This window comes from Panthera leo, chromosome D2 (genome assembly GCF_018350215.1).
Source record: "Panthera leo isolate Ple1 chromosome D2, P.leo_Ple1_pat1.1, whole genome shotgun sequence".
Lineage (NCBI taxonomy): Eukaryota > Metazoa > Chordata > Mammalia > Carnivora > Felidae > Panthera > Panthera leo.
In genome coordinates, this window is record NC_056689.1 from 44643581 (window position 1) to 44663166 (window position 19586).

Sequence of the window (19586 nt, forward strand, 5' to 3'; positions counted from 1 at the left end):
TGATCCTATCTAAAGGAAAGATGGTGTCGACAACCTCAACATTTTTCTTAACCCTAGAATTTTATAGTTTTAGAATTTTAATGTAGCTTATTTTCTGCTTTTTCAAAAGACATTATTGCAAGAGCATCTCAAGCAGACGTCGTTACAATCGTGATTTGGAACAAGATGAAGCATTTATTCCGGTTGGAGAATCATTAAAAGACCTTATTGACCAGTCACAGAGTTCTGGTAGTGGATCTGGACTACCCTTATTGGTAAGATAAAATGTCATACAAACACAAAGCGTTTATCGATACAGAATTTGTCCTCATATGATCATACACAGCATATTTGTTACAGAGTAGGGAACATTACTAAACACACATTTTTTTCCCTTCTTATTTAGAAAGATAGCTACCATAATGCAAGGAGAAATCAGTTAAAAACAAGAAGTATGAAACAAGAAAAATGGAACAGGCAATTAAGATAGAGTCTCAAACAAAATTAGGGGGAAAAAACGTGATCATGAGGCGCTATATAAATGCTAGAGTTAACTCTCAAGTTTTGCTTTTAACTTGTGGAGGAATCAGATATAAATTCTTTGCATCTAAGGTTAAACTCATTGGCTGGGAGAAGTATAACTATGTCAAATTAATAAGTACTAGATATCCAGATATATTTTTAATTTAATTGCATTTGTTTAAATACATTGATCTCTGATTTTTAAATTTATTGAATTCTGTAATTGAATTGGAAAGGTAAAAGTAAAACTATCTTCATATGCAGACCACATGATATCTACATAGAAAATCTCAAGGATGGTACCATAAAGTGAGTTTATCAGGGTTGCAGAATATATGGTCACTGTACAGAAATCATTGAATTTAGGTACACTGGCCACGAGTGGTTAGGAATTAATGTTTTATTTTTAAAAATGTATTTTAATGTTTATTTTTGAGAGAGAGAGCGTGCAAGCAGGGGAGGGGCAGAGAGAGAGGAAGACACAGAATCCATAGCCAGCTCCAGGCTCTGAGCGTCAGCCCAGAGCCCAACACTGGGCTCAAATTCACGAATTGTGAGATCATGACCTGAGCTGAAGTCAGGCACTCAACCAACTGAGCTGCCTGGCACCCCAGGAATTAAAAATTTTAAAGCAGTATCATTTAAAACAGCTTTAAAAGACATCATATATTTTAGAATAAGCTTAACAAAATGTATATAAGACCTGTGCACTGAAAATTAGAAAACATTGCCAAAAAATTAACAAAACCCTAAATAAAGGGAGATGTCTATCCTGTCTGTGAATCAGTAGATGCAGTATTAAAATTTCAATGATCCTAAATTGATTTATAGTTTGCATTCAATATGAAATCAGAGCAAACTTTTTAGAAATTGATAAGCTGATTCTAACATTTATACGGAAATGCAAAGGACCTCGTAGAAGAGTCAAAGCAATTTGGAAAAAGAATAAAGATTCACTACCTGATTTCTGTACTTACTATAAAGCTACAATAATCATCACAGTGTGATCCTTACATATAAGTATGTATATCAGTGGAAGAGAATGGAGAGTATAGAAATGGATACAAATATCACTTGAATTGGGTGCCAGAGTAATTCAGGGGGGAGAAGACAGTCTGTTCAACAAACAGTGCAGGGAAGATTGGGTATACGTTTGCCAAAAAGTATATCTCAACCCTTATCTCCAAATACAAAATTACTTTGAAATGGTTCGTAGACCTAAATGTAAAAGTTGAAGTATAAAACCCTTCAAAGAGAATGTTTTAGAAAATCATTGTGACCTTGGGTTAAGCAAGGGTTTCTTAGCACACAAAAGGCATGAATCATTTTTTTAAATGATACATTGGACTTTTTTTTTTAAGTTTATTTATTTTGAGAGAGACCGAGACAGTGCAAGTGGGGGAGAGGCAGAGAGAGAGGGGAGGAGAGGGAATCCCAAGCAGACTCTGTGCTGCCAGTGCAGAGCCCAACGTGGGGCTTGAACTCACGAAACTGTGAGATCCTGACCTGAGCCAAAACCAAGAGTTGGATGCTTAACCTACTGAGCCACCCAGGCGCCCCAGTGAATTGGGCTTTCTCAAAATTTAAAACTTTTCCTATTCAGAAGACACTTAAACAAAGGAAAAAATAAGTCACAAACTGACAATGCAGATCTGAAAGAATTTCTATTGCAGAATGTATAAAGAACATTTATAATTCAGTAATAAGGCTACCCAGTTTTTAAAAATGGACAAAATTTTGAACAGATACTTCCCAAAAGAAGATAAAAGAATGGCAAAGAAGCACATGAAAAGGTGCTCAGCAGCATCAGGCAAATGCAAATTAAACATTAAAGCAAGACACTGTACATCCACTAATGTGACTAAGGCTGAGAACATTAAGTGCTGAAAAGAATATAGATCAGCTAGATACCTCATACATTGCTGATGGGAATGAAAATATTTCAGCCACTTTGGGAAACAGGTTGACAGTTGACTGAAAAGTTAAGTTTATACTTTCTATACAGTGAAAGTTCTTCCACTAAGTATTTACCAAAGAGATATGCAGACATGCCCACACAAAGACCTGAATGTGAATGTTCACAGCAGCTTTGTTTGTAAGACATAGGGTTGTAAACAGCCCCCAAATCCATCAGCTGGTAAATGGACAAATCACAGTATATTCATACAGTGGAATACCACTCTTCCATAAAAAGAAACTAGTGATACAGGCAGCAACAATACAGATGGATTTCAAAGTGTTTTATGCTAAGTGAAAAAAGCCAGACAAAAGACTACATATTGTGTGTTTTCATTTATGTGATATTCTAGAAAAGGCAAAACTGTAGGGAAAGAAAACAGATCAGTGATACCAGCGCCGGGGGGGGGGGGGGGGGGGTTGACTTTAAAGAGCCAGGAGGGAACTTTCTTGGGTCCTGGGAACGTTCTATATCTTAATTGGGGTGTTGGTGGTTGCATTACTGTATACATTTGTCAAAACACAGTCCTCAAAAAGAGTAGATTTTGTTGTATGTAAATTATGCCTCAATAATCCTGACTTTCTTTAAAAACTATAAAAGGATTCTGTAATAAATGATACATAAAGTTAAATCAGTTTAGGTATGCACAAAATCTAGTCCATTTTAACTGCATTTCCAACGTGGACCTTAGGGTTCTTATTAATTTAGAATGGCCACTAGTGCTTCTGAAAATGAAGGGTAGCAATCAGTGTGCATCTTTGATTCAATGAAAATTAATGAAGATACTTGTACTTTAGGTATTGCCCTAAACAAATCCCTATATTCTGTGAGTAGAAGGGAATAGAGTTCAAACAAATACATGTATACATAATAATAAAATTATAATTGTGAGAAGTGTAGCAGCTGCGAGGTATACGTGTGCTATGAAGGTGTTCCACAGAGAAATAACACCCTTAAGTGAATTCTGAAAGCTGAAATAAGAGGAATAAGAGGGGTGGTGGGTGGGTGATTATAGCAGATGATGAGGCTGGAGAGTCAGGTGGGAGCCAGATCACATAGGGTCTTCCAGACTTGAGTGGAAGATTGGTAACTGTCACTTGGATTTTGCTGCATGATAAAGCACCCCGAGCTTAGTGGCTTGAGCAATAAATATTTATTATCCCTCATGATTCTGTGGGTCTGCTGGACAGTTCCTTCTCTAGAGTTGCCCGGCTGGAACTGGATGCTCCCAGACATGGCCAGGGCTTCCCGTGGTATCGTTCATCAGTCACAGAGTTCCCCAGCTCAGCAAGAAAGGGCGAGCCCCAGAGCACAGACACTTTTCAGGTCTCCACTTGTATCACGTTGTTCTGTTGCTAAGAGCAAGTCACATGGCCATGCCCAGAGTCTGTGGAGGAGACTACCCAAGGGGGTGTGGACTAAGAGTGGAATTATTTTGACCATTTTTGCAGACGGTCTGCCACATTGACCAATCCGTTAGTGTGTGATTTCACAAAATATGTTGTGCATTGTTTCATCTACTTTTAAATATGTTATAAATTCTAACAGGGCTATTGACTGGTCGTACATCCCATCCTTTTTGTTGGGATGGGCCATCAGACCACTTTCTCAGTCTTAGCAGGTTCTTTTCATCAGGAACTCCACAAACATTTTACCTTTTTCTATGAAGGTGCAGCGAACTATTGCCAAACAGATTCAGATGGTCCGGCAAGTCGGTAAAGGCCGATATGGAGAAGTATGGATGGGTAAATGGCGTGGTGAAAAAGTGGCAGTCAAAGTATTTTTCACCACTGAAGAAGCTAGCTGGTTTCGAGAAACGGAAATCTATCAGACAGTGCTGATGCGCCATGAAAACATACTTGGTGGGTACACGTTCGGTTTCAGTCGATTCTATACTCTGACACGGTTAGTGGGGTGCAGATAGAACCCTGCCACATGGGCTTTGAAAACATACATGAATTCGCTTATGTGTGTTTGGCTGAAGGAGACCCAGGAGAATACAACAGTTTAAATACAAACCAATCCTGAATGCCCACCAACCACTTTATTTACTGTCCAACTAAGAAAACAAGAGTGAGTTTCAAATTGGAAGTAGTGTTAGTTTATTGGACTTACTCATACAGTAACAAAACCCAAGTTTTTGAAAGGTAATTTAAGCAGTTTTCTAGTATAACTTTAACGGTATGTACCTTTTTGCCTTTTGTAAATTAAACTACCCCCCACCTTCATTTACAAAGTAGAAAAATAATTTAGGTATGATCTGATCAGTAGGGTACATAGACTCCTTTAGCTTTCCTGACTTTTCAGCTACTATTTCCCTACCCTTTAATTTCGAGAGTGCATAGCACATTGCCACAAGTATTCCAGACACTTAACTATTAGTTTCCTAGTGCTGTCATAACAAATTACCACAAACTGGGTGGCTTAAAACAACAGAAATTTATTTCCCAGAGTTATGGAAGCCAGAAGTTTAAAGCGAGGGTGTCAGCAGAGCCATGTTCTTTGAAGGCTCCGGGAGAGGCCCCTTCCTTGTCTCTTCCCAGCTTCTGGTGATTGCCAGCAATTTTTGGCATTTCTTGGCTTGGAGACCACACTCTTGCTGTTTGTTGTCATATGGCCTTCTCCCCTGTGTGTCTTTGTCCAAATTTCCCTCTTCTTGTAAGGATGCTGGTCATTAAGTTAGGGTGCATCCTGATGTCATATGACCGCATCTGAATTTGATTACAGCTACAAAGATCGTATTCCAAATAAGATCACATTTACAGGTACCAAGTGGACATGAGTTGAAGTGGGGGGGAGGGGAATGCTGTTCAACCCAGCACTCACTGACCTTTTTCTGAAGGGAAAGAGGACAAGAAAAAAGAAGGAAAGGATCCTAGTATCATGGACCTGCTTGTCAGTGAGCCAGACGGAAAGGCAGATGCGATGAGGCTTGATGGACAATTGGGAGTTGGTTTAATTAGGAGCGGACTCTTAGTTGAACATTTTAACTTTATTATTGTAATGTGTCCACTTTTCAATTTCAGAGCTTTTCCACATTCCTTCTTCTTGTAGTTCTTCATGCTTAGAGAATCATGTATATGGATAACATCCCCCCAGGTTATTTTCTGATATGTGATCTTTTTCTTAGTGATATAATTGTCGTTTTCATGATTATCATTAAGATTATTTTAAAAGTATTACAGAATTGTAGAGGTGTGTGTATAAATGGCAGGAAAAAATTGGTAACACATTCAAGAGATTTTGTTAGGCAAATTAAATTTTTATCTGTACATGATGCCTAGGTTATTCTCTGTATCCTGAATGAACATTCATTATTCTTCCTACACACCTCCGATAACTAACCTTTTAAACTCATCAATTGAACAGGTTTTATAGCAGCAGACATTAAAGGTACAGGCTCCTGGACTCAGCTCTATTTGATTACTGATTACCATGAAAACGGATCTCTCTATGATTTCCTGAAATGTGCCACACTAGACACCAGAGCCCTGCTCAAGTTGGCTTATTCAGCTGCCTGTGGTCTGTGCCACCTCCACACAGAAATTTATGGCACCCAAGGAAAGCCTGCAATTGCTCATCGAGACCTAAAAAGCAAAAACATCCTCATTAAGAAAAATGGAAGTTGCTGTATTGCTGACCTGGGCCTTGCTGTTAAATTCAATAGGTAAGTGGTTCTTTGCCTGCTGCTTTGAAGTCATTTTAATCTCCAAAAGATATTTGCCTGTTTGGATTCAGGGTAGTGGAATTCCAAACACGTATTTGTACTTACTTCTCTAAAGAAATAGTGGGGATTTTTTGGTCTTGGTGTTTTGTTTTTCTGTTGTTTTTTTACAAAAATTTCATCCTACCGTACATAATTCTTGATTTCCTGCTTTTTATTGTTTTAGACATCATTCTATTTCAGTTTATGTAGCTCTGCTTCATTTGTTTTAAGTTTATTTATTTATTTTGAGAGAGGGCATGCACACACTTGTGGAGGAAGGACAGGGGGCTGGAGAGAGAATTCAAAGCAGGCTCCACACGGTCAGCGTAGAACCAGTGTGGGACTCTAACTCATGAGCTGTGAGATCATGACCTGAGCTGAAACCAAGAGTTGGATGCTTAACCAACTGAACCGTCCAGGCAGGCACCCCTGCTTCATTCTTTTTCACAGTGCTGATACAAAGTTTTCCGTTATATAGATGTATAGTGTAGTTTATTTCATCTATGACCTAACTGATGGGCATCAAAGTTGTCTGTATTTTATTATTTTTTAAAAAATACTTTAATAAACATTGTATTTTACCCATTTATAATATCCTCAAACACTTGTACAAGTATTTGTTTGTGGTGGATTCCTGGAGAGGAGGCTAAACAAAGAGTAGGTGCCTATCAAAGGATAGTGTGATTGCAGGCTGCCCCTTCAGGGGCCATGCGTTGCTTTACACTCCCACATCAGTATACCATTCTCCATCACCATTTGAAATTGTCAGTATTTTTTAAATAGAATTACCAAATTTTTAGGAAACCATTGAAACTATTTTCATATTGTTATAACTCTAGGAAACAGGCAATTTACATTTCAGAATTCCTTTCAGGTTATAAAATAAAAGTACTCCATCTGTCCGTCTGTAATAAATTAATATTAAAATTGAAATCTTCTTCCCTAGTGGTTACAGTCTTCTGATCCTGTTGTTGTTCTTTGCCATTGTAGTGTTCATTGGCTCAACTATTCATCAGGTGCTGTTTAAGAAAACCTAAAATAGGGGCTCATGGGTGGCTCAGTCCGGTTAAGCGTCCAACTTTGGCTCAGGTCATGATCTTATGGTTTGTGAGTTTGAGCCCCGCATCGGGCTCTGTGCCAACAGCTCGGAGCCTGGAGCTTGCTTCGGATTCTCTCAAAAATAAATAAATGTAAAAAAAAATTAAAAAGAAGAAAAAAAGAAAACCTAAAATACATTATATTAATCTCAGCTTCAGAGTAGTTTCCAGAACCTGCCAGAATTGGGTGCCTGAGCAACAAAGCATTCATGTCTTCCAGCTCTAAAATGTAGTCCAAGATTTGAAAAACCAATAAACATCATTTATTACTGATTGTCAATATGATTATGTAAACATTACTCACAACAGAACTAAGTGGATTGGATCCATAAAGAAGAAGAAAATGTAATCCTGCGTCACAAAGACTGAGTTTATCATGTGGGAATGGTAAAAACAAATGATTCCTCTCAGTTTAGTTTCATATTCACTTGTTCTGGGATATAATTATCTACCACTTTTTCTTATATTCAGTACTGTCATTTTTCTTGAAGAGGCACTAAACTTGTTTGGTGACAAAACTTGACTTGATATGTAACATATTTAAGGGGTATGTTACTGTTCTAAAATCTGGAAAATGCTAACTTTTAAAGTCTGTCTGGCCCCAAAGAATTCTGTTAAGGGAATGTGGAGATATTAAGTAGGTAGGTAGATAGGTTTTGTTTTAATTTTATTTTTTATATATTTATGTATGGGGGGTGTGTGTGTGTGTGTGTGTACACATGTAGATAAACTGTTTTGTTCCTGACCCTCAACCTGAACATTGTTTCAGCGACACAAATGAAGTTGACGTGCCCTTGAATACCAGGGTGGGCACCAAACGCTACATGGCTCCGGAAGTGCTGGATGAAAGCTTGAATAAAAACCATTTCCAACCCTACATAATGGCCGACATCTATAGCTTTGGCCTGATCATTTGGGAAATGGCTCGTCGTTGTATCACAGGAGGTAAGACTAGTTAGTGTGTTTCCAGTTATGTTTATATCCTCATTATTGAAAAAGCAACAGCTCCATTTATATAACTTAGATGTCATATATGTTGGGGATCAAGGCCACTGCCACATTTTGTGATTTCACTACAAGGACTCACAGGACTCAGCATATAGTTGTCCTCACAGCTAAGATTTATTACAGTGAAAGAATACAGATAAAGTCAGCCAAGGGAAAAGTGCACGGAGCAAAGTTCAGAGGAAATCGGGCACAAGCCTCCAGAAGCCCTCTCCCAGTGGAGTCACACAGGATGTGCTTAATCCCTCCAGCAGTGAGTTAGGACACTTGTGAAATATTGTCATCTAGGAAACTTCATGAGAGACCTAGTACCCAAAGATATTTTTAGAGCCAGGTTACATGGGCACCCTCCACCTAGCAAGGACCAGAATTCCAAACTCCTAGAACGAGAACAGGTGTTCAGCATAAACCATATTTGCACAAACCGTCTAGGCACAGTGAGCGACCTTATCACTTAGGAGAAGTTTTATATGCGTGTAGGGGACTGTTTACCTGGCAAGTTCCCAGACACTGGCCCAGCGCCAGCCCTCTACACAGGCCTTTTCAGGACAGCAGTCTCAGGCCTGCCATGTTCACTATTCCCCACAAATCATGTTGTCTTTCTGCTGTAGAACAAAAAATAAAAACTGTATTCATTAGTAAGAACAAATATGTATGTAAATAATTAGACTAAAAAGGTAAATGAGCATTTACCTTACTTTTTTTAAGGGATATACATAGCTAAGTCCATAAGTTTCATAGGACCCTACCCTGATGGAGGTAGAGAAAATAATTAGGCATGAAAAAGAGAAGAACATACATTTACTGTTAAAAGTGAATCAGTTACTCTAATTCTTTTCTTCTTTGTGTAGGAATCTGTTTTAACTCCCATAGTTGAGTAAGAGGTGCTGAGTAGGTTGACATTTTTTGTGCCCACTGTGTTTTCTCACTCCCTACAGGGATAGTAGAAGAGTACCAGTTGCCTTATTACAATATGGTACCCAATGATCCATCATACGAAGATATGCGTGAGGTTGTGTGTGTCAAACGTTTGCGGCCAATTGTGTCCAATCGATGGAACAGTGATGAAGTAAGCAGAGCTCCGTCCCCTGAAGTGGTTGGTAAGTGTCGTCAAAGATCTTCATGTGCTCACCACATTCTCTTTACTTTTCAGTGTCTACGAGCAGTTTTGAAGCTCATGTCAGAATGCTGGGCCCATAATCCAGCCTCCAGACTTACAGCTCTGAGAATCAAGAAGACACTTGCCAAGATGGTTGAATCCCAGGATGTAAAGATTTGATAAACAGTCCTGAGGAGAAATTCTAGACTGCAGGAACTGTTTTCACCCAAGGAATGGGTGGAATTAGAGTAGAATAAGGATGCTAACTTGGTTCTCAGACTCTTTCCTCACTACACCTTCACTGGCTGCTAATATTAAACCTTTCAGTACTCTGTAGAATACAAGCTGGGAACTTCTAAACACTTTGTTCTTTATATATGGACGGCTTTATTTTAAATGTGGTTTTTGATGCCTTTTTTTTAATTGGGTTTTTATGAACTACGTCAAGACTTCAATCCTGATTAATAAGTCTCCAGACTCTGGGTACTGAATTCCCTGTTCATAAAATGGTGCTTTCTGTGAAAGCCTTAAGAAGACAAATGAATTCAGCGGAGATGGAGAAATACACACTTTGCCTTCTACCTGAGGAAGTTTAATCTGTTTGTATCCCACCTTTGTAAACAGCCTATGGATTATGATCTGTTGGGGATACTCCTTAGTTTATGATAGTTTGTCATGCTTTGATGGTGGTGTGTACACACGTGCACGCGCGCGCACACACACACACACACACACACACACACACACCAGGATTCTTCTGCTGCCATTCGAATTAGAAGAAAAGAATTTATGGATGCACAGGAAGATATTGATGGCTGTTGGTTTTGTGCTTTAAAAATGCATTATCTGACCAAGATTCTCCAATCACATAAAAGCCATTTATTTACCTTGCAAGTGAGCAAGCTTCTCTGCCAACTTTATTTTTTAACATGAAAGTTGATACAAAGGCCAAAAGAAGTTTAAAGTGTCTGTAAATTTGGTCTGTTTTCCTTTCATTACCATCTTTTTCTTCCTCCCTCCCTCCCCACCTGCTTCCTCTCCCCTCCCCTCCTCTCCCTCCCTTCTTTCCATCTCTTTCTTTTCTTTTTTTCTTTTTGGTAATTCTTACGTTTGTCCTGAGAATCATCTTATCCAAAGTTGGAACTTCCAATGCCATGAACCTTCTGAAGAAAAACACTTCTTATTGAAGTGAACTACTAATTACTGCATTTGATAGCAATGTAAGTGCCTATAACCATGTTCTATATTCTTTATTCTCAGTAACTTTTAAAAGGGAAGTTATTTATATTTTGTGTGTAATATGCTTTATTTGCAAAACACCTCCTTTACAACCATATTTTATATATGTACATACATGTATACTGTAGAAACCAGCTCCTGTGTACCTCATATCCCATTCTTAAGGGAAAAAAATTAAGAGATCATCAGAAAAAAAAGAAGTTATAAAGTAGAACTACATATAAATTTTCAGAATTAATGCATTCAAAAGCATATATCAAATCTAGGACTTTGTTATTTCAGGCATAGACTTTCAGTAAGATGCTGTCATCTCATGTTTTCTTTGTGAAGGGATCCTCCAATTAGAAGTTTCTATTTCAGGGCTGATAGAAACTTACCAACAACTATTTTGGGCATTTAAATCATTTGAGACTTTTGGTTTTATGATTTCTGTTCCATAACTTGTGATGACAATGAAGAGTCAGGCAAAAAAAGCTCAGTATCTAGTGATATGACTATAGACTATGAAATGTCTGTAGCCATTACCTGTGTCTATTCCATAGAGCTATTATTCCGTACAATGCGACATATTTTATGCATGCCTTGTTATCCCAAGGAATAATCCTGATTTACTTAAACTTACACTTCTGTAATGCCTTTTTCCTGTTAATATCTTATCCTGAACAAACAGCTCACGGGTGCATAAAGTGAATAGTTTTTTTTTGAATGTAACATAAAATAAATGTGATTATATCACAACATAGTTAAAAACCTTTAAAGGGGAGGAATCAGAGCACGTATCCATCCATTACTAAAAATCTGGCTGGCGTTTAAGGATGAAACTCTTACTTATTTATACATGAAACTTCACAAGTTTGAGATTTTCTTGAATAGTTTTGAGTAAGCTTAGTAGTTTTCATCTAACATAATTAAAGCTTGAAGTGTTCATCAAAATCAGTAAATGTATATATTGATAGTATACAATAACGTGCTCTTTCAGAATGTTCTCCCTGTGTCTGTACTGACAGATTCTAATCCATGCTGCCATGTGATTTAAGAACAATTCTGAGCTCTGATCGTAATCTAAGGTTGCTTTATTTTTTATTGGATAAACTATAGATCTTGGAAATTATTTGTCATCTTAATAACAAAGTATGTAAAGAAAGGCAAACTCTATTCTTAGTAATGTTAAAATAGTGTGTGAGAGCAGACAATTACAGATAGTATATAAGTAGAAGACCACTATAATGATTTTTTTTTAATAAATAGATCTATGAAAAGTGGTATCAAGAATTAACTGCAGCGGCTTGTTCAGTTAAAATATTTTCTAAGATAGCATGTTCTTTAGAAAGCAAATGATGCCATATTTGAAATACTAAAGTCCAAAAAATATGCATGAAACTTATTTTCTTCTCTCCTTCCTACTCTCACTGTTAAATTTCTAAGTTCATCCAGTAAGTGAAATATTTAAAGACTAAGAGGAAGTATTACATAGTACTATATAGTTAATAATTTGTAAAACCCCAGGAGCCATTATTTGGCCCCGCTTACAATTTAGCTTGAATCTAGTTTCTCTGGAAATGTCTTCACAAAAGATATTTCGGTCAACATTAGAAGTGTCCCTAAACTTAGAGAATGGCCTATAGCTTTTGAAAATTATGTTTTACAAAACGTGCCAGATTTTTTATTTATGCAGTCTAAAAATACTCAGTACCTTTTTCTTTCATGCGTTTTACTTCTATTTAGGACAAAAATGTAATACAACTTTTAAAAAATCATGTATCTCTTAAACTGGCCCAAGATCAAATTCGATATTGAATTATTTATTCCAGGCAAGATGTTATAAATTAAATCACTTATGTTTCTTTTCATACACGTTGTTTGGAAATGTTCCAAATACCTAAATTAACCTCAACAGGAGAAATACTAATTGATTTTCTAAAAAAGATTGTTGTAGCTCTTGTACTGTCGAAAGGGGTGGTATTTATTACTTGCTTGGGTCAGGTGTTAAAATAGGGTAGCAGTTCATCGTATTGCCTCAGTGCTGTTATGAGAGTTACAGTGGAAAACCCCACAGAGCTGACTTGTGCATAAACACCAAATTAAATCTCCGGCTGGCAGCACGTGAAGCCACGTGTGATGATCATCCCGTAAGGAAAGTATGTGAATACTGCTTTTGCAAAGGAGTAAATCTATTACTGTAATTTTAGCTTGTGCTCTGTACTATGCTTTCAGTGGAATTATTTAAGCTCTTTTAGTGACCATTGTCCTTGCCCATTTAAAAACTAAAATGTAGTATATATATTGTATAAATGAAAATATCATTATAGCTTAATTAGGGAAGTTGTACATAGACATCAAAAGAAGGGTTAAAAACAAGCAGTTTTATTATGCAATTGTAAAACACCAAAAATATAGATTCATCTTTGATATGTAACACACTAAATGTATTTTGTACAGCATCTGGTTTAAAAGGTGCCTTATTAAGTTTACCATTAATTGCTTTGTTCTATATATAGATTACATCCAATGTATCATTTTTAAGTAAATAACCTTATTTTAGTATACTTTAGTGATGTGTTTTGTGATACTCTGCTCGGACGGTATTGTGTGTCAAAAGTCACATGTCTGGTGAGATTTTATAGCAAGTTAGTGTATGTACACATGTCTCTGAGATGTGCATTTCAGCTACCGGAAATCCAGTGTGGGACACACAGCGGGTAAGTGACCACACACTCTTTCCTTCATGTAGATAGAGAAGTTACAAACCTATTACAATGAAGGGTTGTTTCCCTCTAAAAAAACTTTTTTTCTAATTCTAAAACTATGCACTCATTGCAGAAACTTTGGAAAACATAGAAAAGCATAAAGAAGCAAATAAAATCACTCGCAATTCTGCCACATGTTACCCCTATTCACTTTTGGATGTTGCCTTTCACTCTTTTCTACTGCATACTTTCTACAAAATTAAGACCATAGTATGTCATTAATATCCATCGAAACAACTTAAAAAAAAGTTGAATACATAATATTCCAACAAGTAGATGGAATAATTTATTTTTGTAATTCCCTGTTGAATATTTGGGTTATTTCCATTGTTTTCAAAAATATAACGAATGTATTGCACATCCGTATACCTAAATCTTTTAAATCATGAATTTATTCTCTTAGATTACATTCCTAAAAGTGAGACTAGTGAATATGAACTTTTAAAGGAATATTTAAGATGAAAAAAATCAAAGGTTCTTGGTTAAATGTTGCCATATTTCTGCCCGGAGGGTTTCTCGTGGACACTCATACTAGTCATGTCAAGAGAGGGTTCATCTTGCTACATTGCTTCCAATTTCCAACTCTCTCTGCTACCACAGTGCCTGGTTTGTTGCCATTTAACTCATTTCTTTCTTTCTTTTTTTTTTTTTTTAGCGTTTATTCACTTTTTGAGAGACCGAAACAGAGTGCGAGCAGGGCAGGGGCAGAGAGAGAGGGAGACACAGAATCCGAAGCAGGCTCCAGGCTCTGAGCTATCAGCACAGAGCCCAATGTGGGGCTTGAACTCACAAACCATGAGATCATGACCTGAGCCTAAGTCAGACACTTAACTGACTGAGCCACCTAGGTGGCCCCAGTAACTCATTTCTTTATTGAGAGTAATGGAATCCATTTATCTGGCTTTACAGTGTTCTTGCTTGCAGCAAATAAGCTGGAAATGCAAGGAGGGACAATAGCTCTCCTTCTGTTTTGCAGCAGTTTCATTTACCCTCCTGCGTATATTCCCAACACCAATCAGAGCTGTGGGCAGTAGTGTATAAATTCAATGTACCTTATGATGCCTTAGGCAGTTGAACATGTTAAATCATCATAAAAGGTTTGGGACTGGTCAATGGTCTCCTTGCCAAAAAAGATGCATGGTTGGAGATAGCCTATTCTAGATTCCTTACAGGAACCCCCATTTCATTTCACTGTAAGATGCTTTCTTGATACAATAGCACACACTCTCCTGCAGCCTGGGAAAGAAGAATCAGGCATTTCTTGGGCCTATCAAATACTTGCTAGCTTTTCTTCCATCTGTTAAAGGCTGACTCAAAACCCGGATCAGTATATTCATTTTTCCTTCCCAGCATAATCTGTTACTCTCACTGATTAGTTGGAATAGTGACTATTTCCAAGGTTTCTTTAATAGTAGTAGTAGGACTATTAGAGTAAACATTAAGGGATGAGGACACTATTCTTTCAGAATAATCTAATCCTTGTAGGTAGTTTCAAGCAGACGCTAATTCAGTCATTAAATCTTCGCTCACTTGGAGAAATATTTATCTGCCTGTTGCTAGCACAAGGACCATTTCTGGCACTTTAGACTGTATGAAGTTAGACGCGTGTTCCTGCAAAGCCTTGCTTCAGCCCTTGGAGCAGTCCAGCCGTGACTAAGCAGACACGGTGCACCGAAGGTAGCCAGCCAGCAGTGTAAGGCAGAGGCCACCCAGTGGCAGCGGCACTGCACTGGTCTTGGGAGTTCAGTCCTGTGAGCTCAGGTTAAGAGCAGAAGAGCAGGTTAAGAGCAGAAGAGCAGGTTAAGAGCTCAGTCCCCCAAGAGGAGGCTTAGTTCAAGTGCAAAGGTACACCCAAAAAATATTCCAGATCGAAGCCAAGGCTGGGGCTGAAAGGTTAATCCCTAATTGCCCTTTGAGGTAGAGATTGTTACTCTCCTGTTTAGATGGAATATGTGTGGCCTGCCTGTTACTCCTCTAAACCGGATAGTCCTGGCCTTTGTCCAGTTAGTTTTACTGAGTGTCCACCTGTCTGCTCAGAATGAAGTTCAAGGTGATTCCAGCTTCCCCAGTGCTTCCTACCTCCACCTCAGTGCTCTAAATATCCCTTCTACAGGGAACCTGAAATGTTACCGTTATTTGAAAGTCAAAGGTCAGTATGAAATACTCAAAATATTTTCAAGCTAGAGGAAGAAAGAACTAAGGCCTTCGTCGTTGAGAGGGGAGCCGTTTTTAAAGCAAAGTGAAAATTGGCTGATGACTGAGGTTGGTGATGGGCACCTGCTGCTCTGCTCGCTGCTACTTGCTGCATGACTAAAATCCTAGTAAGCGTTGAAAACTATTAAAAAGACAATCGAAAGGCCGTGGCAAAATAAAAGACCAACACTGTTATAGAAGACATTTCAATCAAACACTTAAAAATCAAAGCTTATTGTTTGGTTCTGTCTTCCTTCTTGGCTAGGACTTTGGCTGAAGATAGAATCTAACTGAAGATACTTCCAGCATCCCTATTGCCAGTAAGAAGTCTGATGTGTCTAATTCAGTCCACTGTAATTTAATTTATTTCATTCAAGAAACGGGATTTTTTTGTTTTTTGATGTTTTGAAGTTTAAACTTGCCATGTCTGGATACATTTCTTTGTGTTAGTACTAACTGCATGTTTTTAACCTTTCCTTAAACCTGAGAACTTCCACTATTTCCTCCCTTTCCTTCTTTTACTTTTCTTTCTAGAACTCCCATTAGGCAAATATTAGGTGTCCTGGATGTTTCTTCCATATTTCTTAGTCTGTCTCTTTTTTCCCTCCTACCTTCTTCTTTTCAGCCCATCTACTAAGTTGTTTTATTAAACCAAAGTTTTTTTTTTAAATGTCTATTTATTTTGAGAGAGAGAGGAGAGAGATCCCAAGCAGGCTCCACTCTGTCGGTGCAGAGCCCAACACGAGGCTTGATCTAATGAACTGTGAGATCGTGACCTGAGCAGAAATCAGGAGTCAGATGTTTTACCCACTGAGCCACTCAGGTGCCCCTCCACCAAATTTGATTTTAGGTTTTTTTGAAATAACTTCAAAATTCCAGAAAAGTTGTAAAAATAGTATAAAGAATGCCATTTACGCTTCACCCAGATTCATAAACTACTACTACGTTTTGCCACAATTGCCTTATCAGTCTGTGTGTGTGTGTGTACAGGCATAAAGGCTTGTCTTAGAATGTTTGTGCACACGTGCGTGCATACATACATACATACACCTTTTCTGAACTATTTGGATTAAATTACAGAGCTCATGTTTCTTTCAGTATTTCAGGGATATTCTATTACATAACCATTAGGTACAGTTTTCAAAATAAAGAAAGTTGACATTGACACTATAATCATCAGCAATACTGTAACCTGCAGACCTTTGCCAGTTTATTCTAATAAAGTCCTCGAGAGCACACTTTCAGGGCCCAGAATCTGTCGCATTGCATTTAGTTGTCATGTCTCCTTACTCTTCAGTCTGAAACAGTTCTCCAGTTTCTGTCTTCTGTGATATATTTTCTAGAGTAAAAAGGCCAGAGGGTTTGTGGACATATTTGTGTCCCATTGGGAGGCCATTATCGATAATGTCATTGTTGATCCCTTACTCGAGGCGATGCCTACTGTCTTCACTGCACAGTTGGTTGTTTTCCCTTTGTAATTACTATGCTATGGAGATAATTTGAGACTGTTCCAGCCATTGGTAATGCCAGTGTGAATCAGTGGTTACAAAATAGTGACTTTTGCTTGCATTATTACATTTATGTTTATTAATTGGCATTCTGTAAGGAAGAGGTCTAGCTTCCCTTGTTTATTTTTTATTATCAGTAGGAACTCATGGATTCTTATTTTATACAATGAGTTATAGTCTATGAGGTTATTATTTGTTTTGATGCTCAAGTTGATTCAGACTTGACCCCTGGAAATTCAAGTTGGCTCTTCAGGCTTTTTCCACATGCCCATCTTTTTTTGAGCACTTCTTACCTTTTGGGGGGCTGAAAAGATGTTCCAGGGTCATCTGGTACTGTACCTGCCCCAGCCATGGGGTCAGCCATGCTCCCAGGCACTCTGATTCCTTTTAGAGAGGATGGTATTTAGAAACCAGAATCTGAGTGGCAAATAAGATTTTCAGTTTTGTATTCTCTTGTTCATGATGTTAGTTTTCCACAAATATTTAGCACTTTGGTGTAGTTGCTAATCTTTGTGTTACTGAACCCCTACTCACGTCAGTTCAGTGTTCCTCAGCTTCCTGTTTTTATCAGGAAGTGATGGGGTAATAGTTGTTTGTTAGAGCAAAAATTGAGAAATGATCCTTTCTGAGGCACCTGAGGATCCTTTCTGAGTCGGTTGAGTGTCTGACTCTTGATTTCAGATCAGGTCATGATCTCACGGTTCATGGGTTTCAGCCCCGCATCCGGCTCTACACTGACAGCGAGGAGCCTGCTTGGGATTCTCTCTCTCCACCCCCCACCCCCCGCCCTTCCCCCACTCATGCTCTTTCTCTCTCTCTGTCCCTCCTCCCCTCAAAATAAAATTTAAAAAAAGAAGTGATACTTTCTTTTCGCCTACTCAGGAGCATTCAGGCTTTTCCCACTCCACATTTAGCTCGCCCCCCACCCCCACTGCCCCTCAGCAAGTTTTGTCACTGTTAGGCCAGGTTTGGGGGAGCTTTCTTGATGGAGGATGGAGAAACGCTGCTCAGACCAGAGCTGATGATGTTTGGTATTTTCAAAAGAAACCTAGGATGCCAGCGTTGCTGCAGAGTGGCAGAGGAAAGGAGAGCTTTAAGAAGCATCTTTTACAGGGGCTCCTGGGTGGCTCAGTCGATTAAACGCCAACTTCAGCTCAGGTCGTGATCTCATGGTTTGTGAATTCGAGCCCCACATCAGGCTCTCTGCTGTTGGCAAAGCACCCGCTTTGAATCTTCTGTCCTGGTCTCTCTGTTTCTCCCCGACTTGTGATCGCACTCTCTCAGAAACAAACATTAAGGAAAAAAAAAAAAAAAGAACAGTCAGATCAGCCCCCGACTTCGGCTCAGGTCATGATCTCACAGTTGGTGGGTTCGAGCCCCATGTCAGGCTCTGTGCTGACAGCTTGGAGCCTGGAGCCTGCTTCAGATTCTGTCTCCCTGTCTCTCTGCCCCTCCCCCACTCTCTCCCTCTCTCTCTCTCTCAAAAATAAACATTAAAAAAAAATTTTAAAGGAACATCTTTTACAGACCATATATCCTCTCCACAGTGTTTCTGAAATAAAAAAGTTGTTTCTGAAATAAAAGTAAAGGTCAGGCGTTACTTTGACAGTATGTTGTGGTCTGGGAACATGCGTCTGGACTGCTGCGGGTAAGGTTATCCATGTCTTCTGGGAGCTTCCTGCCTCCACGGGCAGTAGCCAGCCTGCAGTTGGAGGCCCAGGATCGCCCCGCACTGCCTAGGTCGGGGCAGAGGCCACCGCCGCCAGCCGCTTCGCACAGGCAGGGGACGGCTGGGACCCCGGGCCTGCTGCCCCTCGGCTGCGTCGCCTCCGCTCATCCCCCCAACTGTCTTAGGAGCTGAGTTTCAGTTTGGGGTTCCCTCGAAATCACTCCCATCTCCAACAGTCTCAAAGGTTTTGGGTTATGATTTCCTACTCCTATTTCATTTTATACTTGATCCCTTCTACTTCCCATTTTTCAGGAACTAGGAAAATTTTCTGATCTGCTTATGGTACACTTTCTTGTTTTTCAATATTGTTTTTGAATATATTTATGGTTTTTTTCTCCCCATCAAATTTGAGGAGGTAGGATACCACCATTGCCTTGTTCTGGATGCCACAGTGAAGTATGTTTTAACCCCTGGGGAACACTATGGCTGGTGGGCAATGGAAAAAGAGTCTGTACCCAAAGATATTAGATGCCATAGTGGAGATCAGAAATCTGTCCAATGAACTCTAGAATTCTTGCTAATCTGGTGTCTTCATTATAGAAGTACTTAAACATAATATTAAGGTTTTGTGAAATCGGTTTTGTTGACTGGAAAGCATCCTATTTAAAAGAACCACTGTTGGGGTGCCTGGGTGGCTCAGTTGGTTGAGCGTTGGGCTCTGCACTGAGCGTGGAGCCTGCTTAAGGTGCTCTCCCTCTTCCCTGCCCCCACTTTCTCCTCTCTCTCAAAATCAAAATAAAATTTAAAAATAAACAAATAAAAGAACCATTGTTTTCTCCAGTTCTCATCCCAGAAACTTCTGGAG

General features: G+C 38.8%; 1 protein-coding gene across 7 annotated transcripts in view; it reads left to right on the plus strand.

Moving 5' to 3' along the window:
- Positions 1 to 13148, plus strand: part of BMPR1A (bone morphogenetic protein receptor type 1A) — a 136863-nt gene extending 123715 nt beyond the window's left edge. For all 7 annotated transcript variants that reach the window (XM_042909368.1, XM_042909372.1, XM_042909371.1 and 4 more), the window contains 6 exons: positions 110 to 254; positions 4128 to 4320; positions 5828 to 6125; positions 8031 to 8206; positions 9205 to 9335; positions 9420 to 13148. In XM_042909368.1, the coding sequence (XP_042765302.1) occupies positions 110 to 254; positions 4128 to 4320; positions 5828 to 6125; positions 8031 to 8206; positions 9205 to 9335; positions 9420 to 9545 (1069 nt within the window). In that variant the 3' untranslated portion in view covers positions 9546 to 13148. The remainder of the gene's footprint in view (positions 1 to 109; positions 255 to 4127; positions 4321 to 5827; positions 6126 to 8030; positions 8207 to 9204; positions 9336 to 9419) is intronic.
- The last annotated feature ends 6438 nt before the right edge of the window (positions 13149 to 19586 follow it).